This window comes from Sus scrofa, chromosome 6, assembly GCF_054392235.1.
Source record: "Sus scrofa isolate SSC_HxYL_T2T_F1_AM1 chromosome 6, Sscrofa_HxYL_maternal_Yorkshire_Landrace_v2.0, whole genome shotgun sequence".
NCBI lineage: Eukaryota > Metazoa > Chordata > Mammalia > Artiodactyla > Suidae > Sus > Sus scrofa.
The window spans coordinates 53,349,038-53,372,086 of NC_139388.1; the positions used below are offsets into that span (position 1 = coordinate 53,349,038).

The window sequence follows — 23,049 nt, forward strand, 5'->3', positions numbered from 1 at the left end:
GTGTTTCATAGGTCATTTAAGTTCATTGCAAATTTTTGCTATTAAACACTTGAGCTGTCCTTATGTGTAATTAATCTGATTGATCCTTAGAAGTAGAAATGCTAGGTCAAAAACAATGTACAGCTTTTTCATTTTAGATATATATTAGCACTTTTTATTTAAGATTTATATGTCATTTCCTTTTATCTTGGTTTCAATTTTGAGATATAAGTTGCTACAGATAGAGGTACAAAGCCCAGAACAGTCAAAGCAGATGTCCAGTCACACAGGCAGTTCATATTAGAATTGGGCCTAGAATTCATGCTTGTTGGCTCTTGCCTTTCTGGCAGGATGCTCCTTAGGTTCCTGGCCTGGGATCTCTCTGTAACCCAGATGTCATCTAGGGCCCTGTTGATCTCAATCCAGTTGCCTCGGTCTCTAGTTCTGTGCCTAGGAAATCCAGTATCTTTCCTGGGGGTTAGATCTCATAGTCTGCAGAAGCAAAACCCAGCTCCTTTAGCTGATTTCTGACCAAAACTCAGTGGTACCAAAATTGACACCATTAGCAGACTTAAGTGAATATTGCCAGAGGGGAGGGTGGCATCTCTGCATACAGCCTTCCTCCCTCTCGGCTCCTCTCTTCCTCCTCTCTTGTTTCTCACATTCTCCCTCCCTGTGCAGAGGAGCTCAGTTTGGCTTCTACTGGAGATTTAACACCTAAACCCATCAAGCTCTCAGAAGTTCTGCATAATGAAAGGCTTTCTTTGAATGGAACCTTCCTTACCTCCCCTCAAGCGCCTGATTAGTAAAACTAGTAAAGAAAATGATTTTTTTCTTCAAAATTATGCAACAGCCATAAAGGCTGTGGTGACCATGACAGGTTTAACCTGCCTTTGCCTGTTTCTTCCGTCAGGCGAAGAGCCTTTCTCCTATGGCTATGGAGGCACTGGGAAGAAGTCCACCAACAGCCGGTTTGAAAACTACGGAGACAAGTTCGCAGAGAATGATGTGATTGGCTGCTTTGTGGTGAGTGCTGGCAGCCTGTGGGAGCTGGCAGAACCAAATGTTGGTCCTGTCAGGTCAATCTGCAGACTTCTTTTTCAGAATACCTTGTCCATTGTCTGCCCTGTGTCTAGCCAGTCTTGCCATCCCTCTTTGTCTCTCTGGCAGATTGGAATGTTAGCTGTCATTTTGTGCAAAGCTGTCAGACGGCACCCTGAAGAAGTTTGGGAGTATCAAGTGTGCACAACCTTCCTCCTTTCCTAGATACCAGAGTGGCGTTTTCTAACAAATGCTGCAATTTCTCACCTTCCTTTGCGATGGAATGGCCTGTTTTCGAAGGCACTGATGTTGGCTCTTGCCTCACTTTAGCATCATCTCATCCCAAAACTTCTGCCTTCCTTCACCTGAGCAGGTTAAGCCAGGCTTCCTATAGTACATTGCCTTTTATGAGGGCGGGGGTGAACACAAAACAGAACAAGATAGAGGGTGCTGAGTCCCCAAGAGCAGTGCTGTGGAGTACGGCTCCAGGGCCAGAGTCCCTGCTCTTCCACTCACAGCCTTGGGCAACTTAGCCTCCCAGTATTTCAGATTCATCTTGATGAGAATCTGTGTACTTAACTCAGAAGTTCTTGCAGGGTCATTAAGTTAACCCAGTGGAAGCCCTTAAAACAATGCCTGGCACATAATGAAGTACGTAGTAAATCTGCTTAACACTATGCTAGATGTTTGTAAAATGTGCCGTGGAGCCCTAGAGAGGAGCTTTAGAGCAGCTTCGTTTCCGGTTCAGGATCCAGTGTAGGATCACAAATTGCATTGTCCTGTCATGTCTTTTTAGTCTGAACCTTGTCTTTCATGATCATTATTTTTCTTTAAAATAAAAAGCATGTTTTCTTGAACAAAAATGAGCCATGTTTATATTCTGCACACTTGCATTTTTTTCCATTTAACAGTAAATCTCAGCTAATTCTCCTGTCTACACAAATAATACAGATCAAGTTCAATTTAAAACATCATTAAAAAATAAATAAAACTGTTGAATAGTTAATAAATCCCCATGGTTCCCGAAAATACCCAGAAATAGAGAAAGGTAAGCAGTGTAAAAATCTTCTTCAGACCTTCACCCTCCACCCCCGGTTTACACATACCCTCTCCCATGATTTCTTTATCAAAATACAAGAGAAAGATGATTGTTATTTTTCTTCTTTTCCACAGAAAGTAGGGTATTATACATACTATTCTGCATCTTTTTTTGCTTAAATGTACATCTTAGAATTTTTTTTTAATATCACTGCCTAGACTTCTTTATTCTTTTACATAGTCTATAGTCATTATGTTGATGAACCACATTTATATAATCAGTTTCCTTATAAGTAGACATTCGGTTAATTTCTCATGTTTTTTACTTGATGGCTGCCTAGTATTCTGATGCAGGTATCAATTTCCCCTGCTTTGATTTGCCAGTCTTCTCTTGGTGGACCTGAAAGTTGTTTACTGGAATAGTCAGTGCTGCTTATCTTTTTCCCATTTATCAGAGTATCTAGAAGAGTTTTTTGTATCCCCACACATGGATTTCCTGTGTAATTTAGTCTCTCACACTTCCCAAACCATTGGAGCCCATTTAGCAGTGCTGAAGTGAGCAGTTTGCACATAAATTTTTGCATTCTTGTGGGAATATAGTTGTAGTATTTACTCCTGAAAGCATAATTTCTGAGTCAAAGGTATATTTTTGGAGTTCCCTGGGGGCTCAGTGGTTTAAGCATCCAGTGTTGTCACTGCTATGGCACAGGTTTGATCCCTGGCCCAGAAATTTCAACATGTCATGAGTACAGCCCCCCCCCCCGCCAAAAAAGTGAATTTTTAATTTCTGATAGTTCCTATCAAGACAGCACTCCAGGGAGGTTGTAGCAGTTTAATACGTCATCAGCACGTGACAGTGTTCTCCAAACTCTGTCCCATCCGAGCCTGTGGTTCTCTGAGTATGTGGCAGTTCAGAACTTTAGGCCTTGGCTCTTGCTTCAGCCAGTTCACCTTTACTTCTCTTTTTAATTGTCTGTGTGCAGTTTTCTTTGTTTAAAGGATGCTATAACTTTAAAAGGCTCAGAGTGAGGGTTTGGTAGGGGTGTGAAAAGTGAGTGATCTAAAGGAACTGGTGGAGAGGACATGTGTATCAGAACTTGAGTTCTCAACATGCACAAAACCTAAAGGACAAAATGGCCTTCTGGGTAGAGAGAACAGTGTGACTCATTTCAGCAAATCTAAGCAGTCAAATACTTGGAGCCTCGGGGACAACACAAAGAGACGTGAGAGGTGAGGCTCCAAAAATGCACACTCTGAATAATACCAGGCTTAAGGACTTTGGGTCCTTAGGCCCTGGTGTGGCATCCGGGAGTGTTTTAACAGAAGTGACACAATTGCACTTGCCTCTTTGACAGATAGCCCTGCTGGTGCTGAATTTGTCAGTTGTGAGTCCTAGTTTATGTACAGTATTTCAAGTTCCTGTAGCGAAGCTGACAGCTGTAAGGAAGGTTAACCCCCACGACATTCATTTCCACGTTAGAGCAAAGGTGACCTGGAACACTAATGCTCGGGTAAGAAGACGTGGCAGGATTCAGGCCAGCAGGTGTTAGCCTGTCTTCCCGGCATGGACTGGACCTGTGTGGGCACTGAGATGAACATATATAAAGGGCGATGTAGAACTGCATCCTGTGAGGCTGAGGGTGGCGGGGAGGAAGCTCCTTGGGGGCAAGGGCTTCACTGTTTCTCACAGGGCAAGTCCCCAGGTGGTGTCCCTACGCAAGAGGGAAGGAGCACTGCGTCTGGTGCTCTTCTCTCAGGAACCCAGCCTTTGCTTCCGTTTGCCATCTGATCCCAAGCTTTGGGTCTCTTTTAATTGTAGACCTTTACCCTGCAGCTAAAGTGATCTTTCTGAAACACAGTTTTTTGTTTGCTCTTTGGCTGCCCCATGGCATACGCAAGTTCCCAGGCCAGGGATCAGATCCAAGCAGAAGCTGCAACCTACACCACAGCTATAGCAACACAGGATCCTAACCCACTACACTGGGCTGGGGATGAACCAGCGCCTCCACTGAGACAAGCCAGCTCATTAACCCACTGTGCCATAGCAAGAACTCCCTATAACACTGTTCTAACCAGACCATTCCCCTATAAGTTAGGGGCTCTGCTCTTCTGCCATCAGCATGAATCCAAACTTGAGGTGACAGAGCGCCCCTCATTCACTGAGGACAAGGGACCATGTCTGCTCCCCACCATTTCAGCCCAGCACAGTGCGTGGCATCTCGGAGTGAGAGCACCATTGTGCACTCCCTGTGATCAGTTACCTGGTTAATCCTCAGAATAACTCTATATAAACAGTATAGAATCTTATCATGGCCCCTCTTTTTTGTTGTTTTTTGTTTTTTGCCTTTTTTCAGGGCTGCACCCACGGCACTTGGAGGTTCCCAGGCTAGGGGTTGAATGGAGCTATAGCTGCTGGCCTACACCACAGCCATAGCAACATGGAATCAGAGCCATGTCTGCAACCTACACCACAGCTCACGGCAATACCAGATCCTTAACCCACTGAGCGAGGCCAGGGATCAAACCCGTGTCCTCATGGATACTGGCTGGGTTCGTTAACTGCTGAGCCACGACGGGAACTCCAGCCCCACTTTTTTGATAAGGAAACTGAAGATGCAGTAAATGAGAGCTGAAGCAGTCCCCCTTCCAAAACAGGATCTTCACCAGTAAACTTGAGCTGCTCAGTAAGGACTCAGTAAATTGTTGAATTAATGAATATCATCTCTGCCAGGCTCTCCAACCATACCTGAAATTAATCCCCTGGCCCCAGCCCTTGGTTCCATATGCCTCGGCCAGGCTGACCCTGTGTTCCCTCACTGCTAGGTTTGTATACAGAGGATAATTCTCTTTAGGACTGACTCTTTCCTCCTACCCCAGACTTGGTTTATGGGTTCCTCTTCAAAGAATCTTGCTCCTGTGTAGGTGCTCTTACCGAATTAGGATAGTGTCCTTATTTGATTACCCACTGGGCCCTGAGCTCTGTCAGGCCCAGATCACTGTAGACATACGCGTCAGGAAGAGTAGGAACTCATGGAACACATGTTGAGCAAATAAATGAATGCATTTGTAGAGCTGGGCTTGACTTGAAAGGCCCTGCTGTGGCTTGCTTTCCATCTGTTATCTTGCTAGGGTTGAAGACGGGAAGGACCGCTTTTTGCTTCCTCTCCATCTCAGGCACAAGACTCAAATACTTGGAGCTTCATAAGAGTACACAATTCATGTCCACCAGCTTTGGGGCTTTGGGCTGCATGTTTTCTGAGCTGTTCCTGGTGCTGCCTGACCAGGTGTATCTGTATGTTGAGGGATGCATTTGAATATGGGGCGCCAGCTCTGTTTCCACTCCCTGCATCTGCTCTCTGACCTGTGGCTCCCAGTGCCTTAAACTGAGCATTCATATTCTCTTCCTTTGGCTTTTTTCCCTAGGACTTTGAATGTGGAAATGACGTGGAACTTTCCTTCACCAAAAATGGAAAGTGGATGGGCATTGCCTTCCGAATCCAGAAGGAAGCTTTAGGGGGCCAGGCCCTCTACCCTCATGTCCTGGTCAAGAATTGCGCAGTAGAGTTCAACTTCGGGCAGAGGGCGGAACCCTACTGTTCTGTTCTCCCAGGCTTCACTTTCATCCAGCACCTTCCCCTGAGCGAGCGAATCAGGGGCACCGTTGGACCAAAGAGCAAGGCAGAGTGTGAGGTGAGTGGGCCTGGGAGCCTGAACTGGTGGCCGCCTTTCCGGAGCCGTGTTGCTGCCAAGACAGAGGGGGAGACACTCAGCAGCCACATGTGATGAAAGTGGCACAGCCCAGCTGTGTGGGTAACCCTGGGTTCAGGGGGCCTCTTCTTCCCAGCTCCTTGTTGCTGCCTCAGAGTCGAGAGCTTCTGTGAGAGTGAAGTGAGGGTCGTGGGTATGTAGCTTAGGCCAAAGAGGGGTTTCTTAAGGTAAGAGACCTAAATCTCAGAAAGATTCCAGAAGGAAGTTGCCACACTGCTCCTTGGGTAAGGTCCGAGTCTTGGAAAGAGGGGCTTTCCTTTCAGTGGCAATAGTGGAAAGGCACTTCTGGTGAGCGAGTTCCTGGAGGAGGTATACAGCTCCACACTCCCCGCCAAAGCCATCTGCAAACCAAAATGGCTGCAGAAGCTTGTGCTGGTGGTCTTTGTTCTCAAATGTTTCTTCTGGTGTATAAGTAATTTTGTGTTTAGCCTACAAATCTTAGAAATATAAAGAAAATAAGTTTCTCCCGTAATTCTACCCACACAGATAAATTTCCTTTAAAGTTTTAGAGTTTATCCTTTTTTCTTTTTATTTCCGTGCTAGGTGCCTGTTACACACATTTATGATTGAGATCTTAATGGTATAAGCATTTTGATACCCTGGAGTTCCCATGGTGGCGCAGTGGTTAACGAAGCTGACTGGGAACCATATGGTTGCAGGATCGATCCCTGCCCTTGCTCAGTGGGTTAACAATCCGGCGGTGCCATGAGCTGTGGTGTAGGTCACAGATGTGGCTCGGATCCTGCACTGCTGTGGCTCTGGTGTAGGCCAGCGGCTATAGCTGCGATTCAACCCCTAGCCTGGGAACCTCCATATGCCGCAGGAGCGGCCCAAGAAATGGCAAAAAGACAAAAAAAAAAAGAAGAAGTATTTTGATACCCTGCCCTTTCACTTAATGTTATTTTGTGAGCTTTATCCCAACACATGAACATCTCTTTTTTAAATTTTTATTTCTTTTTGGGCTGCCCTGTGGCACATGGAGTTCCCGGCCAGGAATCAGATCCAAGCCACGGCTGTGACCTAAGCCACAGCTGCGGCAACACCCAATCCTAAACCCACTGTGCTGGGCTGGGGATCGAACCTGACTATTTTCCTCTTGCTGAGCAGTTGGGTTGCAACTAGTGTTTGCCAGATTCTGAACATACTAATTAGATACAGTGCTTGTTCTGGTGCACATGGTCTGTCTGCATCTGAGACTCCAGGAAGGCTGTACCACTCTGTGTGTCTTTTCTGTGGGCGTTCAGAGGCCGCCGAATCCTCCCTGAGCAATACCGTGAATACTCAGGATAACAGCACTTGATTTTGTGCTCGCCTCATGCCAGGCCCTCTGCTGAGAGTCTGATAACCTTCATCTCTTTGAATTCCCATAGCAGCCCTGTGAGGTACATGCTGTTACTGCCTCCATTTACCAGAGGAAACTGAGGTTTAACGCCTCCCTCATGGTCACCAGCAAGTCGGGGTGCTCCCAGGCTGCAGTGCCAAACTCTCTCTGCTTCACAGCATCCCTCCTGGTCTTCCGACAGATTCTGATGATGGTGGGCCTGCCTGCTGCTGGTAAGACCACATGGGCCATCAAACATGCAGCCTCCAACCCCTCCAAGAAGTACAACATCCTGGGTACCAACGCCATCATGGATAAGATGCGGGTAAGGATGGCCCCTGGTCTCTCTATCCACCTCCCACTCCCTGAATCCTGCTCAGCAAACAGGACCACCCACCTCTCACCACCCCCTGCCCACAGGTGATGGGCCTACGCCGGCAGCGGAACTATGCTGGCCGCTGGGACGTCCTGATCCAGCAGGCCACCCAGTGCCTCAACCGCCTCATCCAGATAGCCGCCCGCAAGAAACGCAACTACATCCTAGATCAGGTACTTACTGGTGACCGTCATGCCCCGGGGAGGGGAGGGACCTGTTGGTTGCCGGGAATTCCCCTCTGGCCCTTGTATTCTTTTCCCCTTTAATGCTCTTGCACGGGAGTACTGGTCAGAGGTCAGCCACACATGGTGGCACAGCCCAGACTCTTAACACAGCTCTCTGAGTCCAGTCTGTGAGAGGGTCCTGGGGCAGTGATCCAGGCCTAGCCCAGTCCCCAAGCAGCCCAGAAGGACATCATCGCTGAGAGCAATTTCTTGACATGGAAAGGCATGGACTTCTGAGCCAGACAGAACTGGGCTTGAGTTGCAGCTCTGACACTTCTAGGTGCATGTCTGTGAGCAACTGACTTCATCCTTCCACTCTTGAGTCTTCTGGGCTATAAGATAGAGATTAAGAGGGTGCCCTCATACCTAACATGGAGATTGCTGTGCATAGTAGCGGGAGATTGTTGTTAATTATTCTACAGAATAGGTGTGTCCCAGCTTCTCTTAGCATGTTTTTATGACTGTCAGGTACGACATATAAATCACGTTTTTCCACTTGGCATTTCAGTTAACAGCAGGACTCTTTTTTTTACAGCTGCACCTGTGGTATATGGAGGTCCCCTGGCTAGGGGTGGAATTGGAGCTACAGCTGCCAACCTACACCACAGCCACAGCAGCACCAGATCCTTAACCCACTGAGCGAGACCAGGGATCAAACCTGTATTCCCACAAAGACAGCGTTGGGTTCTTAACCTGCTGAGCCACAACAGGAACTTCAAGAGCAGGATTCTTGGGATTTCCTCTTGTGGCTCAGCAATAACAAGCCTGACTAGTATCCATGAGGCTGAGGGTTCGATCCCTGGCCTCGTTCAGTGGGTTAAAAGATCCAGCGTTGTGGTGAGCTGTGGTATAGGTCACAGACGCGGCTCGCATCCCATGTTGCTGTGGCTGTGGTGTAGCCCAGCAGCTGCAACTCCAATTTGACCCCTAGCCAGGGAACTTCCATATGCCAAGGGTGTGGCCCTAAAAAGGAAAAAAAAAAAAAAGGCAGGATTCTTAGAACAGGCAGACAGGCAATTTGGAAACCTTTGAAATTTACCATGGATTTTAAGAAAAGACAAAAAAAAAAAAGATGAACTAGGAGTTCCCGTCATGGTTCAGTGGTTAATGAATCCGACTAGGAACCATGAGGTTGCGGGTTCGATCCCTGGCCTTGCTCAGTGGGTTAAGGATCCTGCGTTGCCGTGAGCTGTGGTTTGGGTCGCAGACGCGGCTCAGATCCCGCGTGGCTGTGGCTCTGGCATAGGCCGGCAGCTACCACTCCGATTGGACCCCTAGCCTGGGAACCTCCATGTGCCGTGGGAGCGGCCCTAGAAATGGCAAGAAGCCAAAAAAAAAAAAAAAAAAAAAAAATTAAACAACTAATTGGGCTAGTGTTAAGAATATATGGGGGCATGGGGGCAGTGAGTACAAGGTAGTCCAAGAGCCACCCAGGGTTACTGCTCCAGCTCAGCCCCATCAATGATACATATAGTCTGGGAGTTCCCGTCATGGCGCAGTGTTGTCACTGCTGTGGTGCAGGTTTGATCCCTGTCCTCGGAACCTTTGTGTGCCACGGGCACACCCAGGAAACAATACAAAAATTAATGTACGCAGCCAGCCTTTGTCCCCTTTGAAGACTTTGTTTTTTTTTTTGTTTGTTTTTTTTTTTGGTTTTTTTTTTTTGGTTTTTTTTGGGTTTTTGTTGTCTTTTTTTTTTTGCTATTTCTTGGGCCGCTCCTGCGGCATATGGAGGTTCCCAGGCTAGGGGTCCAATCGGAGCTGTGGCCGCCAGCCTACGCCAGAGCCACAGCAATGCAGGATCCGAGCCGCGTCTGCAACCTACACCACAGCTCATGGCAATGCCGGATCGTTAACCCACTGAGCAAGGGCAGGGACCGAACCCGCAACCTCATGGTTCCTAGTCGGATTCGTTAACCACTGCGCCACGGCAGGAACTCCTGAAGACTTTGTTTTTTAAACCCTGGCCTCACTTTGCCCCCATTTTTCTTTTCTTTTTGTTTTTTTTTTTTTTTGGTTTTGGTCTTTGTGTCTTTTTAGGGCCACACCCACAGCATATGGAGGTTCCTAGGCAAGGGGTGGAATCAGAGCTGTAACTGCTGGCCTACATCACAGCCAAAGCAAGGCCAGATCCATAACCCACTGAACAAGGCCAGGGATCGAACCCACATCCTCATGGATGCTAGTCGGGTTCGATAACCACTGAGCCACAACGGGTACTCCTGCCCCATTTTTCTTGTCAGGACATTTTTGGAATTGCAGTCCAGCTTGGCTCCAGTAGGACTCAGTATCCTGAAGGGTAGAACAGTGGTCACCCTGTTAATTCCTTTTTTGGATGTCCCGGCAAAGATTCCCTGCCTGTCTTTTCTCAGTTTGCTGGTTAAATCAATTGTGAAACCCATTTCAAATATGTGGCCTAGTGGAGAAGGTTTATAGTCCTGTAGGTAGATCGTCTTAATATCTCTGTCCAACATGGCAAAGTTGGCTTTCTCTGGAGGCCCCCAGCACCTCAGCCAGACGTGGAACAGCTGAGCCCTGTAAAGAGTCACCGCCAGCCTCCTCGGCTTGGGCTGGCTTGTTCAGAGGTAGGGTCCAGGCTGTAGCAGGCACACCTATAGTCTTCACTTCAGGGCTGCTGGCCTCCTGGTGGAGGAACATGTGGTCAGGCCAGTACTCCAGGCTAATAGTGAGGCAAAAGAATCTCAGCTCTGAAGTTGGTGGGGGAGGAGGTCCTCTGGTTAACCACAGATTGGAGGGTTGACTTGGGGAAACCTAGAGACTGCTTGGGGCTAGGAAGAGATCTCAAGCCAGTGGTTTGATCTGTTTTGACTTAAACCGAAAAAGTCTGTTCCAGAAAACCCTAGGTAGTTGTGAGGGGGAGAGAGAGAGAGAGAGAGTGTGTGTGTGTGTGTGTGTCTCTCTGTGTGTGTCTGTGTGTAGAAGATCCAGAGCAGGCCCCAGGCTGGATCCTAGCATTTCCCATTAGCCTCAGTGCCAAGGCTGAGAGGTAAATTGATGCATAGCTATCTCAAATTAGATGGGACTTCCAAGGCAGAGACTGGTGCTACAGGCAAAGTCGCTGCAGTCCCTGGATCTCAGCCTAGTACTGGCTTTTCCCTTCTCTGGCTTTTCCCAAGTAGTCAGACCTCCCCACATTTGGTCTTCTGTTACATAGTGTGACCTCAGAAAGGCCCATCCTTGAGAGGGAAGGAGAACGTGCTGCAGAATCCAGGCTAGGCTGAGAGCCGTGTCTGTTGGGGCTTTTACCTACATTCCATGATGACCTGAGTATCCTCCCTCTTCAAATCATGTGGGTATTGAGCTGTGGAACAGCCGAGAAGAAGCTTGAGGCCGCATTGCTACAAGCGCTCTCTTGCCAGTGGAGAGCCTCTGGAATGAGGTGCTGCCTGGCCTGTCCCCTAGCCTATCAAGATGCTTCAGGACTGGGTACAGATCAGCAGCTGACACTGGTGAGGCAGCGGAGAGGCAGTGGAGTTGCCCTCCTGGAGGCTTCTGAGAGGACCTCTGCAGGGCTGTGTGTGAGGGCCCAAACCACCTCCAGAGTTGAGGCTGCAGTCCTAGGAGTTCTCTTCGGAGTGATGAGGGGCAGGGCTGGGCGTGACAGCCTCACTAACCTCGCCTCAGAATGAATGGCATAAGTAGTCCTGCTTTGCATCCCTGTTGGCAGGTGCCACGCCTTTGCCTAAAACAGAAAGCCAGGACTACAGTGGAATCCCACAGTAAACTGCCTCGTGTTGGCAGACGTTGGAGAAAAGGTTTCTATCCTCAGTCCTCCGCATCCCCAGAGTGTCAGCCCATTCCATGGCTGACACTCCGACCAGTTCTTTTCTACACATGGAGTTTGTTCCACTGGTTTACCTCACTCTGAGCCCAGAGTGAACTCTTTCATTACCAGCTTTAAGTTCGCTCCTCTGGGATCCAGCCACGCTTCTCCTGCTGCCAGCCTGATTCTTTTGAGTTGTGGATGGAGTACGAATGAAAGTGGATGAGGGATAGTGGGGCTCTTACCGAACTCAGGCTTCTACACTCCCCCAGACTGTCACACACCAAAACTACACAGGCAGCTGCTCTGAGAAACCCAGCTACTGCCCTTTGGCCCACATCACAGGGACATGGGAGTAGCCAGGGAACACAGACAGCCCCAGACCTCCATAGAGTCAGCATCTTTAAGCAGGGTGGGACTGGGAGAAGTAGGAGCTAGGCAGAGGGAGCCTCCACAGCTGGAAAAGCTGACCTAGCTGTTGTATTGGTCTCCTAGCAACAGCCAGCAGCAGCCCTCAGTGACCACAGCAATGCTGGGCCAGTCCAGGGGCTCTGACCTCACTGTGTTTGCTGTGGCAACAGCCACCAACAGCTAAGTCCCCTTTCCTCCAGGAAAGCCAAGTATTTGCATTTCTGCTGGCGTGGCTTATGCCCTTTTCTTCCCCAAGCCAAGGAATGAGGGGAGGCAGGTGCAGTCTTGAAAACTGTCACCATAAGGGTCCTTAGCAACTCAGTTCCAAAGTGTCAGAGGAACCATCCCTCAGAGTCTAGCCACTTCCCAGGACAGAGGCCAGCTGTTCATATGAGTCCTGCTTTTCTGTCCCCATTTCTTCCATCATGAAGCTACAGGGACTAGCCTCTTGGCAGCGATGCTTCTCTTCTCTGTCCCCTCTTCAGGACAGAGCAGGTCTGTTTATCCATGTCCTTGAAGTTCAAAGGGATTGAAATAGTATCACTTTTTATGGGCAAGCAAACAATGGAATGAATTGTCCACAGTATGGCTGAGGCCACATTCACCCCTGGCACCTGTCTACTCTGGTTTTCGTGCCAGGAGAAAACCTCATTATTTAGCTGGAGGAAGGCAGATTCTGCATTCCTGTGAGCAGATGCCACCTGCTTTGCTTTTAGGAATGAGGTCTGGGGAGGAAGACCTGACCTTGTAACTTGGGTGCTTTTTAACCATTTGTGGCTCAAGGCCTCCTTGGGCCAAGTGCCAAGGCACAGATTACAGCATATGTATACCCAGCATACATACCCTCTTTACCTGCTGCTCCCCCTTAATAAAGGTTGAGACATTCCCTGGGGAGCAGGGAAGAATATTCTTGCCTGCTGTATGTGTCAGGGCCATGGAGTCAGGTTGGTTTAAAGAACAGCTGCACCCACTGCCCAGATGTGCCAACAGGTGTTCACTGGGGTCCCGGCTTCCTGGTCCTTGTATTTTAGGAAAGGCTCTCTTGGAGTTCCCGTCGTGGCGTAGTCGTTAATGAATCCGACTAGGAACCATGAGGTTGCGGGTTCTATCCCTGGCCTTGCTCAATGGGTTAAGGATCTGGCATTGCTGTGAGCTGTGGTGTAGGTTGCAGACGCAGCTCGGATCCCACGTTGCTGTGGCCCTGGTGTAGGCCGGTGGCTACAGCTCCGATTGGACCCCTAGCCTGGGGACCTCCATATGCCGCGGGTGCAGCCCTAGAAAAGGCTCTCTTGTGCCTCGTCTTTTCCTCAAACTTATCTTTCCTTGCCCCTTTCCATTGGGAAGCCCCTCCTAGGTCAGTGTCAGTCCTGTTTGCCATATTTTCAGACTACCAGACATTTTCACGTCTGCAAATCCTCACCAGAGCCAGGAGGAAGGAGAAGGATCCCTGTCTTTCCAGTACAGAAATTTGAGACTAATTTCACATGATTTAGGTGACTTGTCTGCAGCCTCACAAATAGTAGAGGACACAACTGGGATTTCAGCCTCGGGCCTCTTCCCCAGAGCCTGTGTTCTTTCCACCCTGTCTCACCACCCCTGCCTTTCTGATAAATCACTATAGCTTGACCTTCCCTTGGTCTGGGTTGCTTCAGTTCAACATGACAGTAAGAAAATCCGGTGCACCCCACCCAGCGATGGCCATATCATGTCAACAGTGACTTCCATTTGTCGAGCATGGCTGTGAGCCAGACCCTGAGCTAATAACTAAAAGCTTTTACTCACATGAGCTCCTTCAGTCTTTTTGGTTTGGTTTCTGTTTTCTTTTTTGCCCACCCCATGGCCTGTGGAGTTCTCAAGCCAGGGATCAGATATAATCTGCAGCCTCAGCAATGCCAAATCCTTAACCCACTATGCCAGGCTGGGGATCGAACTGGCATCCCAGCATTCCCAAGACACCACCAGTCCCATTGCACCACTGTGGGAACTTCTGCTTCTTCAGTCTTAATACTGACCATATGATGGACTTGAGACTTAGTAAATATGCAGACTGAGGTTCCGAATGGAAGTCACTCACTCAAAGCCACACAGGTCTGACGTGACCAAGTCACATTAGAGTTGGGGTGTGCTGAGCCATCCCCCCGTACCGCCTGGTAGCTCCTGCGCTGGAGGCCACAATGTAGCCCCCATTCCAGGAGGTCGTCACACTTGATGGGTTGCTTTATGATTCTCTTCCTGCTCAGACCTCACCAGGCCCAGGAGGGAGGCTTTTATCCCCAATTTACAGATGAGGCAACTACAAGGACTGGCCATAGTGAATGAGGGGCCACATCTGATTCAACCCTGGGATTTTTCCACCCTGCCAGGATGCTTCTGCAAAACACAGCAGTTTTTTTTTTTTTTTATTTAAACTTGCCTCTTTACAGATATCTTCCCCTCTGTGCTTCTCCCTTGAGTGCCAGTCAGAGCCACTAAAAGTTATTTAAATGCAGAATTCCTTATTACTCCAGTCCTGTTGAGTGTCTGAATGTGAAAACGGTGGGTGCCTGGGTCCAACCTCCACAGACTGAATTTGGGGTTTGAGCCACTTTTTTTCAGTAGTGTCTGGGTGATTCAGGTGCACAGGCTGAGTCCGTGGAGCACTGGGGTTTGACAGATGTGGGTCCTGGTCCCAAAGGGCCCAGCATATGGCAGATATTCAGTGAATGGAAGCTGTTGGTAGTAACTGCTCTCAGGTGTGTCCTAGAGCACCGCTCTGTGCCAGCACCAGCCCAGGACGCCCCAAACCATCACCTAGAGGAAAGGAAGAACATGAGTAGCGAAACTGCACTTGCAAGAAACACAGGCTATTGTCTTGTCAAGCTCCCTGGTTAGAGGCTTGTAGGTAAGGATGGTGTTTCAGAGAAAGGCTGAAGGAGTAAGAGAACCAAGGTGTTGATGAAAATAATCTACATAGTTATCAAAGGGGCTAGTTAATTATGGCACCTGTTTTATAAACAGTAAAAAGGAGCACTGAAGAAAAAGGATAGAGAAACATTAAGTGGGGGGAAAAAAAGGCTTCAAAATAGTATGTGTTGTTTGACTCCATTAGGGTTAAAAGTCACACAAGATATTTCTAGAAATACCCAAGAAGTACAACACAAGTTGTCTCTGGGAAGTAGGAACAGCAGGAGGTGGGTGAAGGGGTTCTTACTCTAAACTTTATACCTTGTACTCTGGATTTTTTTACCGTGAGCTTGTGTTACTTTTAGAATGGAGGGCAGGGGAGCTGTGATGCACAATACCAAGAACAAATAGGATTAAAAAGCAAGGCCCAACTGTTAGGAATCCCTTGTCCTGTGACTGTCAGCAGCCACTTTCCCAAGTCAGTTCGTTTTCTGAGTGTGGCCTCAAGAATCTTTAAAAGTGAAGAAGAGCAGTTTCCTCTGTTTCCCTAGTCGGGAGAACTAGTGTCCTTTTCTCAGTTCCTCGCCTTCGTAACACCCCTGAGAGGGAAAAACCAACTTGCAGTGTACCATCTATTGCCTCTTCTGTCATCTACCTCTAGACAAATGTTTATGGGTCAGCCCAGAGACGAAAAATGAGACCATTTGAAGGCTTCCAGCGCAAAGCTATTGTAATTTGTCCCACTGATGAGGACCTCAAAGACCGAACAATAAAGCGGACCGATGAAGAAGGGAAGGACGTCCCAGATCATGCGGTCCTGGAAATGAAAGGTAGGAGATAAGCAGACGCCTCAGACATCTCAGTAGGGTCCTCAGGAGAAAAATCGCCTGACACTGTTTTCCCTCCCCAACTCCTTGGTTTTTCTTTTCTTTTTTCTTTGTTTTTTTAAATCTTGTTCTTTCTCTTTGCCTCTGCCCTATCCCTTCCCTGTCTAGTATAGCTATGAATGGAAAAGCCACCTGTGTCTCCTGTGGCAGGGTTTTCAGGCTAGATGGGCTGGGGCAGGATGCATGGGAGCAGATGCTGAGGGACCTGCGTGCTCATCTGCCTCTGGCACCCGCTGGGTGGGCTGGCTGAGCAAGCCTCAGTTTGTTTCTCTGTAAAAGTAAGAATGGTGATTCCACCTGCCTGGCCCACTCCCTGGGTTGTAAAACATTGGTGGGGGCTTAGCCACCTCTTCAGGGAAGGGATTTTTGGGTCTTCATTGGCTCCCCTGACCGTTGTCAGAGAGGCTGAGCTTAGGGCCCTGTCTCTCTGAGGTTCCTACTGCAGTCCCTCCTCCCCCCTCTGGCAGGCCAGTGTCCTGGGCTGAGGGAGAGCAGGCTTCCGAAGGTGCTGACTGTCTCTCCTGGCTCCTCCTGGGGCCTCCTTCCCTCCTAGCCAACTTCACGTTGCCAGATGTTGGGGACTTCCTGGATGAGGTTCTGTTCATTGAGCTGCAGCGGGAGGAAGCAGACAAGCTGGTGAGGCAATACAACGAGGAAGGCCGCAAGGCGGGCCCCCCCCCCGAAAAGCGTTTCGACAACCGAGGCGGTGGAGGCTTCCGGGGCCGTGGGGGCGGCGGTGGTTTCCAGCGCTATGACAACAGAGGTCCTCCTGGGGGCAGCCGAGGAGGCTTCCAGAATCGAGGAGGAGGCAGCGGTGGAGGAGGCAACTACCGAGGAGGTGAGACATCTCACACCAAGTTCTCCCTATGTTTGGTTCCTGGGTCAGGGTTGGGCCTTGGGACGGCTTCCCCAGTCAGCAGGTGAAGTTTCCCTGGTACCAGCTCTGGGCTGAACTCTCAGAAATGAGACAAATCAGAGTGTGGGACCTCAGGGAAACTTTCCCACTGTCATGCTTCTCTTGGACATTGCTCCTGGAGCCCTTGCCCATCCGTGTGTCACATTGCTGTCGTTGTTCGTCTCCCCCACCCCCAGCTTTTCTGACCATGAGCTCCTTAGGGAGAGGTACCAGACTGCATTTACTGCCAGGCCTGGCTTCCACCACAGGACAAGGCAGATACTCGAACTGGCTTTGGTTTTAAAACAGATGAACGAATTAACAAAGAAGTTGATTTGCCTGAGATTCACCCAGCTGAATCCAGAACTGAGATCAAGTGATCCAGAACCCAGCTTCTTAGTCACTGTTATGCTACCTCTCAAGTAAAGTGTATGATCATGATACAATAAGCATGCCCTACTTTGTTTCAGGCTTGTGCTGGATAGTCTGGGGGATAGAACCAAGATTCAGACACTGTGTCACGCTTTAGTGACAGTCCAGAAGGATTCTGGGCTAAATGGAAAGCCCAGGGGTACTGTGAGCTCAGGAGATGCCAGATCCAGCCTGTGGGGCAGCAGGGCTCAGGACATACGCTAAGGCCCAGAGGTCAATAGGAGTTGGCTGGGGGAAGGGTTCTGGGCTTAAAAAAGCTGCACAAAGCCTCAGAAGAGGCAGGCCTACTGGGCCCCACCTGAAGAGGACTGTCTCCAGTGCTTAGATGTCGGGGTCAGTAGAAATCAAGACAACCCTGATCCATAGTCTCATGGGCAAGAGAAACCTGTCGGCAGCAGTGATGACTGGGTGTTATCAGGGCTCTGGGGAAGCCCAGAAGAGGTGCTTTGCTGTTCACTGGAACTGAGCCACTCAGTGCCTGGTCACACTGGAGCCACAGCAGTCACCAAGACAGCCCAGCTCCTGGGAGTCCCAAGTTGAGAACTTGAGAGCAACAGGGCCTCTCATCTGGTTCTCCATTGCAGGTTTCAACCGCAGTGGGGGTGGTGGCTACAACCAGAACCGCTGGGGTAACAACAGCCGGGATAACAACAACTCCAACAACCGAGGCAGCTACAACCGGGCTCCCCAGCAACAGCCACCACCACAGCAGCCGCCGCCCCCACAGCCACCACCACAGCAGCCTCCACCGCCACCCAGCTACAGCCCTGCTCGGAATCCCCCAGGGGCCAGCAGCTACAACAAGAACAGCAACATCCCTGGTTCAAGCGCCAATACCAGCACCCCTACAGTCAGCAGCTACAGCCCTCCACAGGTGAGAGAATAAGTGTGTGTATGGGGGGGGCGGTGTGCACAGGTGAGAAGAGGTCGGACTGGGGAAATCACCAACACTTGCTCTAGCCACAGGTTTCCACATGGACCTCCAGCCCTGCCCTTTCGCCTGCCAGTGCCTTTGGCTGGGACGTACCCTAGATATTCCCAGATCCCTTCTAAACCCAGAGTAAATCGGGAACCTGCCTGTTCTATCATCCCTCTCTGGCAGGCTGTAAGCATTGGTCTCTCCAGCAAGTACATTCTCTTGGCTGTATCCCTGGCCTCCCGGGGTCCCCACAGCACTCAGAGTTACCTTGCCCAGGATGGAAGAGGCTAACCCCTTGGCTTCAGGATGTGTAGATAGGCCCTAAGATTGGTGAAGACTTAGCCTCTGCCCTGAGAGCATCACTGCAGAGCAGCTCCAGGCACAGTTCTAATTCTCAGGCCCCTTAACCAGAGCAGCCTCCGTTTACTGTGCACCTTCCACGTGCCAGGCAGCTGGAGGCAGCAGGAGACACAGACGAATGGTCTAACCAGAATAATTTTTTTAGAACAGGAGCTGGACAGATACAATTTCAGACCCGAGCCCCACAACATTCTGGTTTTGCGCCCTTGGCCAAATGGCTTCACCTCTTTGGACCTCGTTTTTCTTATAAGGGATTAGAATTGTTAGTAGGACTCATTTTCAGGGTTTATTGTGAGGGAAAGGTGGCATAATAGCTTTGTGGGAAGGCTCTGGAACTAGGTGGACGTGGGAGCAGGGTCCAGCTCTGCCGCTTTTTATCTCTGTGACATGGGCCCAGTGATTTCATCTCTCTGAGCTTCCCCTTCCATCTCTGTGAAATGAAGCCGATGGAACCTACCTCACAGAGTTGATGGGGGAATTAGATGAGCTAAGGATACAGCCTGGACCTGAGAAGCACTTAGGAAATTGCCACCACTGGTTTTCTCAGCAGATCTTCCTGTAACAAATACTACCATTTATTGTGCCCAATGGATTGTACATATAAGCTTACTGACTATGCAGAGCAATCCAAAGGAGTGGTTCTGTTGTAATCTTCATTTCATAGAAAAAAAACAAAACAAAACTGGGATTTCAAGAGATGCTGTGTGCCTTGCTCCGCCAGGGTCTCAGAGCTGGGATTCGAGTACAGAGTGCAGCTCTGCAACTTACTCTGTCCAGCTGTGTCACAGAGCAGACCCACCTCCTGCTCAGCCTTCAAACACCCTACACCAGGGAAGTGCCTTTGTGGGCCCACTGCTTACAAAGGCCCTTCCTCCATCCAAGCTAAGCTGGCTGTTTCACAGAGCCCTGTTTTCTTCCCCCACTTTCCAGCCGAGTTACAGCCAGCCACCCTACAACCAAGGAGGTTACAGCCAGGGCTACACAGCCCCTCCGCCTCCACCTCCACCACCACCTGCCTACAACTATGGGAGCTACGGCGGCTACAACCCAGCCCCATACACCCCACCACCGCCCCCCACCGCACAGACCTACCCTCAGCCCAGCTATAACCAGTATCAACAGGTAGGTGCCAGAAATGGGGGAAGGGGGTGATGGATAGACTTCTGGGGGCCCTGCATGTATGTGTATTCCCAGACCCCTGTTTATCCCTTAGAGGATGGGCAGCCTTCTGGCTTCAGGCTGGCATTCATCTGGTGTAGCCCTTCCATGTGGTGGACACTGCACCAGCTGCTAAATAACTGGCATCCTAGTCTCTCTCCCCAGTGCAGCAAGAGGAGGGCAAAGCAGGGGACCTTGAACTCTGCTTCAGTGCCATGGCCAATATCCATTCTGATTGGTTGAGGCTAGGCCACCATATCTATTTCTGAGTGTTTTGAACATGGTTACCTGGCTATACCTGAAAGGGCATTAGTTTAGCAGGCCAGGAGACCTGGGCTTCAGTCTCTTAACTTCCCACCCACGTGGCATCTGTCCTCCTAGGGTTCCTTGACTATTCTGTCAGGAGACCTGTGTCTCTACTATGAGCAAGAGTGGGGTCAAGGGAGGAGCCAGATGTGTATCTGGGTGCATGACAACCTGGTACCCTTGATTTCTCTCTCTCCAGTATGCCCAGCAGTGGAACCAGTACTATCAGAACCAGGGCCAGTGGACGCCATACTACGGGAACTACGACTATGGGAGCTACTCTGGGAACACACAGGGGGGCACAAGCACACAGTAGCAGTGTGTCCTGGGGGCCCCTCCCGGCTTCCTCCACCAGCGCCCACCTTGGCCCCCCTCGTCCACCCCCACTGGGTCCCGTGGTGCTGGGGGACGGGTCCTCCCAGGGCTGCCTCCCCTCTGAGGGGCTCTTCCCCCAGACAGGGTGGGTGTTTTCCTCTGGATTCAAACAGGCAACAATGACCTTTTATTTTCTGTTTGTCCCCCAGCCCTTTCCTCTTCCCCTGCCTCCTTTTTGACTAAAGATCCCCCACCATTCATCATACAGTGAGGCTACAGGACTGAGGGAAGAGCCCCTTCCTGTCCTCTTGCCCCAGCCCTGCTCCAGCCCCTCAGCTTCCCAGACTCTCTTGCAGTTGGTTGTAAATTCTTCCAGGAGCTGTTTTACTGTCTACTTTTAAGGATTTAAAAAAAAAAAAAAAATCAAAAACTTAAAAAAAAAAAAAGTTTAAAAGCAAAATGCAGAGGGAGGAAGCAGTGACAGAATTTTTTGGTAATTATGCTTTTTTTTAATTTTTAGAATTGTCCATTTTTACTGTGGGTCGGCTGTTGATATTTCATCAGGATAACCATTTCTTTTCTGAGTTCAGGTGACGGAGGAAGAGCCACACCCTTAAAACAAAACACACCCAAAACAAAACCACAGAATCATCTTTAACCTGACTTTTTATACAATGTCTCAGTTTCCCGTAACTTTGCACACAAGCTTCTGTGTTGAGTTGAATTGTACCTGCTTTTTGTATTTGGAGAGAGTGTGACTATTGAACTTGAAACCTTTTATTCCAGGCGTCTTGGTAGTTTCTGGTGGGATGAAGTGGGGAGAGGGAAGAAGGGAGTTGGGGGGAGGGGGTTCCTTCCCTTCAGGACATGAAGTTTCTCCCACCGCTTCCTCTCCCGAGGTCTCCCAGGTACCAGATCTAAAAGTTTTCCCTACAGTGATCCTCTGATTATTTTTACTTCCCCCTGACCCCTATGTTTTAACAGGATTTTAACAAACTGCACTTATTAAGAAATGTGTTTGCCCTGTTTTGTTTTTGTTTTGTTTCAATAAATGACATGGCACCTCCTAGCAGGAAGGAAGCAGGGTTTCAACCCTGAAGTGTTACTGCAGTTGGCCTTTAATTGGGGTGGGGACCTTTTCAAGGGGACATTATTTACTCATTCATTAAACACTTACTGTAGGATTTGTGTGCCTGGCCCCATTTTTGGTGCTGGGGGTGCCCCCTTAAACCTGGGGCCCTCAGTTTAAAATCCACTAATTCATTTAAAAATGGTTCTCTGGTGTCTGGCCTTTCCAGTCCATCCTTGCTGGAATTTGTGAGACAAAAGGATGGAACAGGTCCCTAGGCAGAGAGCGAGGTAGGACCAATACTTAGAAAGTGGGGCTGGACTAAGGGTCATCCCTCTGGTGTGAAGGGCGTGACTGCCCATCCACATTAGGCCTGGCCTAGGTGCTGGGCTTAGGATGCTTTCTGCTTGTGCTCCCTGGATTCAGGCTGGTGCGGATTCCAAGAACTTCTTTAGCCATTAAATGTTAGGTACTTGCTCTGTTCCTCACTTACTGTGGACAGTGCTGAGGACACAGCATGACCAAGGCCATCCTGGACCCTGCCCTGATGGGGCTCCCAATCCAAAGGCAATATGAAAGTAGGGGTGTGGTATGGTGAGAGTGAGGGCTTCCTGAAGAAGGAAACATGTTACTACAATAGAAGTGAGCTGGGATAAAAGACTGATTGCATCCCCACAACCTATCCTTCCTCAGCAACTTGAGTCATTTCTTCATCTCCTATGGACATGCTGTGCTCCTGGCCCCTTGTGACGGACAGTGCTGGGGCATAGGAGTGTCCAGTTTAGCCCCATCTGTTCCCTGATAGGAACTGTCTCAGAGCTTTGTGAAGGGGACACAGCTTACAAAATAAGGGGAAGAAAGTTGACTAGTTTTGAGATCAGATGTGAGGCATCTGAACCTGAGATGGAGCCAAGGTTGGTGGCCAGTTGGGCTAAGTGGCTGGAGTGGCCTCCCTGCTCAGGGAAGGCCTCAAGTCTTCTATTCTGGGAAGTCCCTGGCTCTACAGATCCATGGGTTGGGCAACAGTGCCCTCTGCTGGCGGCCTGGCAACATGTCTAAATGTAGTCAGTCCTGGTGTATCCCAGATGGCTCCAGATCCCTCATCCCGGGGAATATAAAAGCGAAGTTACTCTGCTTTTGGCCAGTGTCTGGATTACTGTATCAGCTTCCTCACAGATCTCTATCAACCTCCAGTGCCTTTGCCCTGATAACCCCCTACCTGCTCCGCACAGGATAAAGGAGCTCAAACTAAATACAGCTTCAAGGCCCCACATGCCTGGCCCCTGTTGACCTCACTGCCTTTATCTCTTGCCAATCCCTTTTAGAATAAATGCCTTGGAAATTGAGGTTATAGGGGAGTGGCCAATCCTTTTAAAATCATAAATGCCTTGGAAATACATAGAGTCTTACATAAAGATTTACAGGAGTTCCCGTCGTGGTGCAGTGGTTAACGAATCCGACTAGGAACCATGAGGTTGCGGGTTCGGTCCCTGCCCTTGCTCAGTGGGTTAACGATCTGGCGTTGCCGTGAGCTGTGGTGTAGGTTGCAGACGCGGCTCGGATCCTGCGTTGCTGTGGCTCTGGCGTAGGCCAGTGGCTACAGCTCCAATTAGACCCCTAGCCTGGGAACCTCCATATGCCACAGGAGCGGCCCAAAAAAATAGCAAAGGAAGAGACAAAAAAAAAAAAAAAAAAAAAAGATTTACAAGGTTCTGGAGTTCCCATTGTGGCTCAGGAATTAATGAACCCGAGTAGTAGCCATGAGGATACAGGTTTGATCCCTGGCCTCTCACTCAGTGGGTTAAGGATCCAGCGTTGCCGTGAGCTGTGATTGTAGGTTGCAGATGCGGTTCGGATCTAGCATTGCTGTGGCTGTGGCATAG

General features: G+C 49.4%; 1 protein-coding gene across 8 annotated transcripts in view; it reads left to right on the top strand.

Annotated features, from left to right (window-relative positions):
- The window catches only part of HNRNPUL1 (heterogeneous nuclear ribonucleoprotein U like 1), a 37,419-nt gene extending 16,223 nt beyond the window's left edge, over window positions 1–21,196 (top strand). For all 8 annotated transcript variants that reach the window (XM_084961008.1, XM_084961009.1, XM_084961012.1 and 5 more), the window contains exons 7-15: window positions 893–1,005; window positions 5,482–5,748; window positions 7,350–7,472; window positions 7,568–7,696; window positions 15,487–15,655; window positions 16,266–16,550; window positions 17,624–17,913; window positions 19,249–19,440; window positions 19,982–21,196. In XM_084961008.1, coding sequence (XP_084817134.1) covers window positions 893–1,005; window positions 5,482–5,748; window positions 7,350–7,472; window positions 7,568–7,696; window positions 15,487–15,655; window positions 16,266–16,550; window positions 17,624–17,913; window positions 19,249–19,440; window positions 19,982–20,098 — 1,685 coding nt within the window. In that variant the 3' untranslated portion in view covers window positions 20,099–21,196. The remainder of the gene's footprint in view (window positions 1–892; window positions 1,006–5,481; window positions 5,749–7,349; window positions 7,473–7,567; window positions 7,697–15,486; window positions 15,656–16,265; window positions 16,551–17,623; window positions 17,914–19,248; window positions 19,441–19,981) is intronic.
- Window positions 21,197–23,049: the final 1,853 nt, after the last annotated feature.